General features: G+C 50.2%; 1 protein-coding gene across 1 annotated transcript; it reads right to left on the reverse strand.

The window, feature by feature from the left end:
- Window positions 1-8,072: 8,072 nt before the first annotated feature.
- Window positions 8,073-10,130, reverse strand: Gsx2 (GS homeobox 2). The gene is made up of 2 exons (XM_004658705.2): window positions 9,390-10,130; window positions 8,073-8,416 (listed from the first exon to the last, which is right to left on the reverse strand). The coding sequence occupies exons 1-2, from the start codon at window positions 9,949-9,951 to the stop codon at window positions 8,073-8,075; spliced, it is 906 nt and encodes a 301-aa protein (XP_004658762.2). The 5' UTR covers window positions 9,952-10,130.
- Window positions 10,131-10,334: the final 204 nt, after the last annotated feature.

A 10,334-nucleotide genomic window follows, 5' to 3' on the forward strand; every position in this document is an offset into this window, starting at 1 on the left:
AACAATCTAAATTGGGCTTTGTGGAGGTAGTTTCCTAAAGCAGCCCTCCCCCTCCTTCCTTTTCTTTTCTTTCTTTCTTTCTTTCTTTCTTTCTTTCTTTCTTTCTTTTTTTTTCTCCTAAACTCTCAAAAGTTTCCATTCTAATCCTCCACTGTGTAGGGCTGGCCAAGCTGCGAGCTAGCGGGCTTTCCTGCAAACGGAGGCCAAGCTGGCTCCGGGATCCTCCTGCTGCCCACGGAACAGACCGGAGCCCGTCCCATCGGAAGCAACTTCCACCTGTCTGTCCAGAACCATCCCCCCCCCCCAACACCCTGCACCTGCTGGGGGTTGTTTCTGTCTGAACTTCAGAAATCAAATAACCCGCTAAGAATTAGTCTCGGTACAGTGCTTGCAGACTAAGTATTTCTCCCTCCCTCCCTTCATCTCTTCTCCTCTCCTCTCTGTTCTCTTCTCCTTTTTTTCTTCCTCTCTTATTTGAAATGATTCCGAAAACACAAAGTCATCAAAGCACTATGGTTCTTGTCTTAAAGTGACAGCTCACTTTTATGGTTTTCTTTTTTTTTTTTTTTTTTTCCTTTTTAAATACCCTCCCTGCTTTTCAATGTCTCTCTATCCATCTTTGTCTGCTGTTCAGAAAAGGGGACAATATAAAACCCAGTCTGGCCAGCTCCCCACGCTCAGGCCTGGGCAGTGCCAACCTCCGCCTTTAAACAGATTGAAATTGTCACTGGTTCATTAATCTGAAACTAGTTACTTTCCTAAGCGCAGGGCATACACTTCCGATCCGTGCGGATTTGCTGAGAGGAGCCCCTGGGGCCTTCCTGGGTTTGAGGTTTGGAAAACTTAACAAAGATACAAAAGGGCTCAGGAAAGCAGGGCTTGGGTGGAAGCCGTGTATAGTGGAAAGGGGCACATATCAACACACACACACACACACACACACACACACATTGGAGACAAGGTCTCACTCTCACTTTTTAAAAAAAATACAACTTATTTATTTATGAGAGAGAGAGAATGCTTGCCAGGGCCTCCGGCCACTGCAAAGAACTCCAGATGCATGCTTATGCTCTGGCTTATGTCTTATGTGGGTTCTGGAGAATCGAACCTGAATCCTTTGGCTTGCAGGCAAACGCCTTAACCACTAAGCCATCCCTCCAGTCCCTCACTCTTACTTTTTGTGGGTGGTGTATGGTTTAGAGGCAGGCTCTCATTCTAGCCCAGCCTGGCCTCGAACTCACCAAGATCCTCCTACCTCTCATCATCCCAAGTGCTAGGATTTAAGGTGTGAGCCACTACACCCAGCTCAACATAAGTACATTAAGGTAGCACAGATCTCTATTTTCAGAGACAATGGGACCCCTTCCCCCATACACACACACACACCAAAAAAAAAAAAAAAAAAGAATCGTGGAGGATGCATTGGAACTGAAGGAGTCCAGTCATTTATTTTGAAAACAGAGCATACTTAGGGACTGTGAGGTATCACGAGGCTTGAATTTCTTCCCCCACACAGAAGACTCTTGCATCTAAATTTCATTGGAAATTGGGTTGTTATTTCAGGGTTTTGTTTTGTTTTGTTTTCATCTCTGTTCCAGGGAGATCTCTTTAAGTCCCCATTCTTCTTTGGCCTTAAACACCAGGTTCCAAGTACCTTGATTTTTTTTTTTTTTTTAATTTGAGAGCTACAGAGAGAGAGAGGCCAATAGATAGATAGAGAATGGGCACACCAGGGCCTCTAGCCACTGCAAAGGACCTCCAGACGCATGCGCCCCTAGTGCATCGAACCAGAGTCCTTAGGCTTGACAGGCAAGCGTTTAACCACTAAACCACCTCTCCAGCCCTCCAAGAACCTTGAGAAGAGACCCTCTGAACCCACAGGAGTTTCCCAGCCTCTGTGATAGGCTCTGCTTCTACAAGCCTGCACTCGTTTGTTTTTTGGGTTTTTTTTTTAAATATTTATTCTCCACCCCCCCAAGACACAACATGGTCTGAATATCCATGACCTCACAGTGCCTGACACCACCTACACAAGACCACCAGAAGAGAAGGAAAAGATCATGACTTCAAAATAAAAGAGACTGATTGAGATGGGGAGGGGATATGATAGAGAATGGAGTTTCAAAGGGGAAAGTGGTGTGGGGAGGGGTATTTTTTATAATCATGGAAGTTAATAAAAATTTGAAAAAAAATATTTATGCAATTTATTTATTTGAGAGAGATAAAAAGTCAGATAAGAGAGAGAATGTGCGTGCCAGGACCTCCAGCTGTTGAAAACAAACTCCAGACATTTTGCATCTGGCATATGTGGGTGCTGGGGAATTGAACCTGGGACCTTTGGGTTTGCAGCCAAGCACTTTAATTGCTAAGCCATCCCTCCAGCCCCATACCTCCACTAGTTAAAAATACAAGTGCCTGTGTGGTGGCGCACACCTTTAATCCCAGCACTCGGGAGGCAGAGGTAGGAGGATCGCCCTGAGTGCAAGGCCACCCTGAGACTCCATAGCGAATTCCAGGTCAGCCTGGGCTACAGTGAGATCCTACCTCGAAAAATAAAACAAACAAACAAAAACAAAAAGACAATACAAAAGAGTCTTCTATATTTCTCATTTCTATCAGGCTTAGAAGAGCAACTTTTTGGATTCCATTCTGTCTAATTTAAGAAATTTAAGAAAAAGCCACCGTGGGCACTTTTTTTTTTCTTTTCCCTAAATGGAGCTCAATTTCAATAATGTGAGCCTAAAGATTTATAAAATAGATTTATATTAAATTATGTTAATAGGAACCTAGTAAATGCACCAATTAATTGCATTAAAAAAATGTTCTCTTTTCAAAGGTCTGTCACCTTACCAGGTACATTCAAAGATTCCCTGGGAATAATGAAAATAGGAACAATTGCTTTGATGTGCTGAGCCGCATTCATCCCTGGGACAGCTTTCTGCTGCGTCTGAAGAAGATGGGCGGAGTTCCTTTTCAAGGACTGACTGCTCCTTTAGACCCAATTTCCTCTCGCAAATGGGTTCTATTGGAAGTGTCATTCTTTCCCTCACAGCCTGAAGCAGCAGTTCTCCCTCCTTCGCGGTGTTCAGATGGTTTCTCATAGTCCCAAGCTTCCTACCTCCCTGGAGAAATATCATTCCAGGAGTTCACATGCAGTGGGACCTTCAGGGGAGGAAGGGACGGGGTGGGCATGTAACTCAGTGAGCAACGCGCTTCTCTAGAATACCAGGACCCCTGGGCTCAATCTCCAGGGCTTGGTAGCAGCTGTAATCTCAGCCATAAGGAGGTAGAGACAGGAGGGAGGATCGGAAGTTCAAGGTCATTCTCCCCTACATATACATAGAGACTGAAGTCAGCCTGGGCTAGAGGCTTTGTCTTAAGCAAGCGTATTTAACTGCTGAGCTATCTCTCCAACCGTACTCTGTCTTGAATAAGTAAATATACTGCTGAGCCTGGTGAGAAAAACAAACACACAAATCTTCTTTTTACACCGACTTTACTTGACCACCACTAGTTGGTTCTCTGTGTCATTCACACGCAGAGAAAGAGATGCACAGGCATGTACGACAGCCACACGGACTGCACGTGTGGACACACAGACCCTGTTGCACTTTGACTTTCAGCTAACTGACCTCAGCCAGAGTGGCCCAAGCAAACTGCATAATCTTCTGTTTGTTTGATTTTCGAGGCAGGCTCCCGCCCCAGCCCAGGCTGACCTATGAGTCTCCGGGTTGTCTCAAGCTCAGAGCGATCCTCCTACCTCTACCTCCTAAGTGCTAAGATTAAAGGCATTACGGCGCCCGGCTCAAACGGCATAATCTTAATTAGACATAATTGGGCAAAATGCATGGGGAATAGTGGGGAAGGGAGGAAAGAGGAGACTAGAAACCCAAGACTTCTCATCCCCCTCACCAAGGCTTTTGTGTGTGTGTTTGTGTGTGTGTGTGTGTGTGTGTGTGTGTGTGTGTGTGTGTGTGTGAGGTAGGGTTTCACTCTAGCCCAGGCTGACCTGGAATTCACTATGTAGTCTCAGGGTGGCCTTGAACTCATGGCGATCCTCCTATCTCTGACTCCTGAGTGCTGGGACTAAAGGCCCGGGCCAGGCTGGCTTTGTTTTTCCTTGGGGAAGCAGAGGAGGGAACTGAGCTATGGTCAACACTTCAAACCAGATCAAACCCAGATGCCAAAAGTCTACCGGCAACAGTATCTCCAACACCCTAGAAATGGGTTGCTGGGTCCCTTCTACCTTGGGCATGGTTTACAATAGGGGATTCTTGCCTGGGACACTACCAGTCAGTGTCAGGACCTTGACCTTGGACGTGTGCTGATCACTGAATGGGGGGGGTGGAATCTCTTCTCCTCCTCTCCAGTCCTCTCCTCTTCTCCCCTCCCCTCTCCCCTCCTCCCCTCCCCTCTCCTCCCTTCCCCTCCCCTCTCCTCTCCTCTCCTCTCTTCTCCTCTCCTCTTTTTTCCTCTCCTCTTCTCTCCTTTCTTCCCCTCCCCTTCCCCGTCCCCACCCTTCCTTCCTCCTCTCCTCCCTTCCCCTCCCCTCCAGTCTCTCCTCTCCTCCTAGTTAAGTAGAACAAGTGCTCCATTCCAAAAATGAGAAAAATGTCCACTCTACTGGCTGCCCGAGAAGGACATCCTTGAAAATGCCAGGGAACCTTTCTTTACTCAAGGTCAAGTATCTTTGCCTCAATCTTTTTGCCCCAGGGGAGAGATCTCCCATTTCGTCCTCATTCTCTGGGAAACTTCACCCAAGATCAGAGAGGAACCAACACCGTCCTCACAACAGCCCTCTGCTCGGCTTGGCATCAGGTGTGGCAAACACGTGGCTGCGCTCTGGGCACAGGGCCTGCTGCTGTCCACAATGGTCATGGACTTGAGTGAAGGTCAGAACCAAACCCCAAGCTTTGGAAGGCTGGCCCCATCCGTCGTGCTCTGGGAGAGAAGAGAGAGGTTTGGAGGCGGCCAGCCAGGTCTCTTTGTCCTTGCTACTTGCTAAGTAGGAATTAGTAGCTTTAAATGCCTGCTCTTTGCCCCCTAAAACGACCCTCTGAGGCCTGCTTATTGAGAAAAGGGGAGTCTGGGTTTTAGGAAGGGCAGCAAGCCTGCATCTCTGATTCTGCCTGGGTCTGCATTCAAGAGAGAGGAGCACAGAGATCCAGGCAGAATACTCCCCGGTATTCCCAGAACGCCAGATAAGTGAGGCTGCGTCTGGTGACCAATGTGCAGGATCAGGCCCGGCTAAGGCGGCTGCACAATTGCCGATTGCCAGTTCCCCTTCAGAGGAACACTTTGCAGTCCCTCCACCCTCCTCTAGTGAAGTCTGAAAACCAGCATGTTCCTAGACTCCTAAGGGTTCTCTCTCTCTCTCTCTCTCTCTCTCTCTGTGTGTGTGTGTGTGTGTGTGTGTGGTGTGTGTGTGTGTGTGAGAGAGAGAAAGAGTCTGGCTGAGAGAAGACATGGTCATGCTCTCCCTTTTTTCCTTCTATCTAGAGTCCCTAGTTTTAGAACTCCAGCCACTGCTAAGATAAAATTTCAATTAAGATTGGCCTAAAGTAAGTAAATCAGGATAAAGGAGCCATATGTGCATGGTGTCTTAAAATTTATTTTCTTTTTCTTTTTCTTTTTTTTTTCTTTTTTTTTTTTTTTTTTTTTTTGAGGTAGGGTCTCACTCTCGCCTAGGCTGACCTGATAATTCACTATATCGTCTCAGGCTGGCCTCGAACTCAAAGCGACCCTCCTGCCTCTGCTGAGACTAAAGGTGTGTACCTCTATACCGGGCACATGACATCTTCATACAAAGTAGCTAGAAATCTCTCCTGCAGGTGCTGGTGGGACTCAGCCGTAGTGTCCATCTTCTTCCCTTCTCTTATAAATACAGCCACAGGGGCTGGAGAGATGTCTTAGCGGTTAAGACATTTGCCTACCAAGCTAAAGGATCCTGGTTGAATTCTCCAGGTCCCACATAAGCCAGATGCACAAGGGGGCGCATGCATCTGGAGTTTGTTTGCAGTGGCTGGAGGCCCTGGTGCACCCATTCTCTCTCTCTCTCTCTCTGCCTCTTTCTCTCTCTCAAATAAATAAAGTATATTTAAAATTAAATAAATAAATACAGTCACAGACAGAAGGCCAGATGGCCCTAATAAGAGAAAAGCTTTTGGGTCAAGGACAGTAGAATCAGGTGAAAATTGATGGGGGGGGGGAACCACCAACAATAAAGAAATGTCCCAGGCTGGAGAGATGGCTTAGTGGTTAAGGCACTTGCCTGCAAAGCCTAAGGACCTAGGCTCAATTCTCCAGGTCCCACATAAGCCAGATGCATACGGTGGCACATGTGTCTGGAGTTCATTTGCAGTGTCCAGAGGCCCTGGCATGCCCATTCTCTCTCTGTATTTGACTCTTCCTCTTAAATAAATAAATAAAAATATTTCTTAAAAAAGAGAAGAAACATCCCTACCCCAGGGTCTAAAGACACGTTTGCACTGGGTTTTGGAAATATGAGGCTATAAACCTCACATCAGAGCACAGCACTAGCCTATCTCTGGCTTTTGTTTTCTTAGCCTGGAAGAGATCCACCTAAGTCTGAGTCAGACAAGTCCCCAGGAATGCTAGTCACCTGAGGACGTCATTTGTAAGTTTCTGCATGTGCGGTTCCGCTTTTTTGGTGAATTGTTGCTCCACCACAAACTATTCCCTCTATGCAAATCCCTTCATGTGGTTAAAGTAAGAAGCAAACCGAGACAGCAGGAAGGAGGGAGCAACTCCATAGAAAGTAAATTCTAGACCACTGACCTGCAACTCACCGTCTCCAGTAAACAAATACTGGACATGGGGTGCTTCACCTCTCTTGCTACATATAAAGCTTAGGTGTCAGCCAGGCATGGTGGCGCACGCCTTTAGTCCCAGCACTCGGGAGGCAGAGGTAGGAGGATCACCATGAGTTCGAGACTACCCTAAGACTACATAGTGAATTCCAGGTTAGGCTGAGCTAGGGTGAAACCCTACCTTGAAAACAAAAACAAGAAAGAAAGAAAGAGGGAGAGAGAGAGAAGGAAGAAAGGAAGGAAGGAAGGAAGGAAAGAGGAAGGAAGGAAGAAAGAAATGTTTAGATGTCGTTATCAATGTCCCTCTAAAGTGGAGGTCTTTCTTCTGTCAATGGTGAGGCAGTCATCTATTTTGGAAGGGATACTATCTGGCTGGTGGCATTAAGACTAAAGGTGTCAGCCGGGCATGGTGGCGCACGCCTTTAATCCCAGCAGATGTAGGAGGATCACTGAGTTCGAGGCCGTCCTGAGAATGCACAGTGAATTCCAGGTCAGCCTGAGCTAGAGTGAGACCGTACCTTGAAAAATAAAAAAATTTAAAAAAAGACTAAAGGTGTCATTTGGCAAAAGTCTCTGTTACACAGAAAACCTACAAAGTTTCTGTTAACATTTTCCCCAAAGTCCTCAGATTTTTTTTTCTATTCATGACTTTCTCTAGGTGTGGGGGCAGGGATGGGAAGAACAAATGCCACAAATTTTAAATATTGATTTTGTTTCATTTATTTTAAATAAATATAAATATAAATTTTATATAAAACTATTCACATACCAAGGGACTTCCAATTTTCAACTCTCCCCAAGCAAATGTTCGGAAAGTCAGACCTACAGGGTTTAATTTTCTATAGTCTTTGCAACTTAAAATGATTATGGTTTAAAACATCGACGACAAAAACACAGAAGGAACTCCGAGTTCTCAACCCGGTTCTGAAAGCCACCGGCTTCCCAAACCTCCCATACAGTGTTAAACCTAAACCAGCCCCGTCTTGCCTGTTACATAATGAGACTGACTTGAGTTCTAGATTCTTTACACTTTAAAAAAAAAAAAAAGACCTATAACTCCAAGTGGTTCCCCAAATAAGAAATCAAGGAGATGATGGAAAGATTAGGCCCAGCTTCGAACTCCCTGGGATGATAGGTAGTAAGCTAATACTTTGGTGCCTGGGCCAACATCTACCCCGCCTGCCCGTGTTAGTGCTGCAGGCGCAGGCAGTGAGAGAAACGCCCCATGCCCACCCTCCACGCTTATAACGGGGAGACCTCCCGATTTTCCTCGTTCGCGGAGGCGGGCGACAGGGAGTCCTCGTCTTCCGAGCGCGCGTAGTGCGCCTGGCCGCCGACGCACTTGCAGCCCGCGTGGCTGCTCCTCGGCGCGCCTTTCCCCTCCTTCTTGTGCTTCACGCGGCGATTCTGGAACCAGATTTTCACCTGCTTCTCGGACAGGTTCAGGTAGGTGGCGATTTCGATCCTCCGGAGTCTGGACAGGTACATGTTGGAGGAGAATTCCCGCTCCAGCTCCAGCAGCTGCGTGCTGGTGAACGCAGTTCTCACCCTCTTGCCGCTGGGTACCTGGCTGGCGTCGGAACCCCCTGTGAGGCCCCCCCCAAGAAAGAGCAGAGAAGTAAATTCAGGGGACGTTGCCCTGACCCATCCCAAGTGCAAACTTCCAATCTTTGTTTTGGGTTTGTCTGTTTGTCCCCCCCCACCCCCCAGGTAGGGTCTCACTGTAACCCAGGCTGACCTGGAATTCACTATGGAGTCCCAGGGTGGCCTCGAACTCACGGCGAGGTGCTAGGGTTAAAGGCGTGCGCCCCCACGCCTGGCTAAGCGCCCATCTTCAGAAAGACTGGCACTCTAGGACCCAACCCAAGCAAACACCTGCATTGGTCCCTCACTCTTCCACCCGCCCCCCAGGGGCGTGACAATTACTCGGCAGGTTAGGAGAGATGAGCTAGCCAGTTAAGGTCTTTGGGGCGCTGGGCACTAAAGAGGATTAAAGGAGGAGGGAACTTGTGTGGCCCGGTCCACTGAACCAAGCTAAGAGTCCCGTAGCCTTAGCCAAAGAATCGAAACCGCTTTAGCCACCCCGCCCCCCCCCCCAGCAAAGACGCCACAGCTAGGTTCAAACACACCCACCCCGAGCCCATCCAATTAACCATGTGGACGGGTGTGTGTGTGTGTGTGTGTGTGTGTGTGTAACTTCCTACGCAGTCACGTTCGAGGTCCCGAAGGCCGCGGCACCCCGATGTCACGCGCGACACGCGTGCACCTGTAGAGTGGAGCGCACAAGACTGCACGGAGAGACCTTGACAAGCTTAACTTCCCAGTCGTGCAACTTCTGGGCTGGGGGTGGGTGGGAAGGATAATTCCCCAGTTCTACTGAAAAGCTCCTCCCCATCCCAATTCCCCTACCCTCCCTCCACCCCAAATTCTCACTGCCTTCACTGGAGGTGGAAGCGCCCAAAGGCTCGCCGCTCAGGTGCAGGGAGGGGGGGGGAGATGGATGGAGAGGGAGAGAAAGAGAGAGAAGGATGGAGGGGGAGAGAGCGCGCCCCGCCCTACCCATGGCGAGGCAGTGGAATCTCCGCGGGTCCGCCACGTTGTAGGTGGCGGCGGCGGCGGCGCACACAGGTGCGTAGTGCTGCGGATGTCCCAGGGCCGCCGCCGCCGCGGCCGCTGCAGCCGAACCGGGCTGCTGGAGTTGGTGATGGTGGTGGTGGTGGTGAGGCTGTGGCTGGTGGTGGTGGTGGTGGTGCGCGTGGCTCACCCGCGGGCAGAACGGCGCGTCTCCAGGACCGGGCGCGAAGTGACTCTTGAGCAGGGGCAGGGCCCCGGTGCCCGCAGCCGTCCCGCCGTGGCCCGCGAGCGCCGTGCCCGCGCCCCCGCCACCGGCGCCGGCCGGCGGGCGGGAGGAGTGCAGGTGCGAAGTGACGCACAGGGGACACACGCAGAGAGCCCCGTTTTTGCGAGACGGGCAGCCCGGCCCCGACACGGACATCACCAACGGAGACGGCATACCCAGAGGGATGAAGAAATCCGGCCCCGGGTGAGGTTCGGGCAGTGTGGGTGAGGGTCTGGGCGAGTCCTTGACGATAAGAGAGTCCACATAGAAGGAGCGAGACATCTCCGAGAAAGACGGGGATCGGCTGGCCGGAGGGGGTGAGGGGAGGGAGGGAGGGGTGTCCTCGGCTCTGGCCCCGTGGAGAGGCGCGGAGATTGGGGCACGGTCAAGCCCTTGGTTGGGGGGTGGGGGAGTTGGGACGCAGAGGTGTCGGCGTCTGGGACGCGAAACAAAGGGGGTCCCTGGAGAGGGCTGGTCCTTCAAGTCCCCCGCCCCGCGCCCCGGCTCCGGGATTTTATAGCCCCCACCCTGGCACGTGATGCTGCGGAGTCGCGCTGGGCTCGGGCTCCGCCGCAGCTCCCCACCCTCGGGATAGGCTGCCCCGAGTCACAACAGAAGCGGTGGCGAGGGGCGGGGGGCGCGCGGCGGGGGAGCCCGCGGGAGGG

This window comes from Jaculus jaculus, chromosome 11 (genome assembly GCF_020740685.1).
Source record: "Jaculus jaculus isolate mJacJac1 chromosome 11, mJacJac1.mat.Y.cur, whole genome shotgun sequence".
Classification (NCBI taxonomy): Eukaryota; Metazoa; Chordata; class Mammalia; order Rodentia; family Dipodidae; genus Jaculus; species Jaculus jaculus.

Coding starts and splice junctions, on each gene's coding strand:
- Gsx2 (XM_004658705.2), bottom strand. CDS start 9,951: ATGTCTCGCTCCTTCTATGTGGACTCTCTTATCGTCAAGGACTCGCCC. Junction 8,417..9,389: donor ATTCCACTGCCTCGCCATGG/GTAGGGCGGGGC, acceptor GGGGCCTCACAG/GGGGTTCCGACGCCAGCCAG.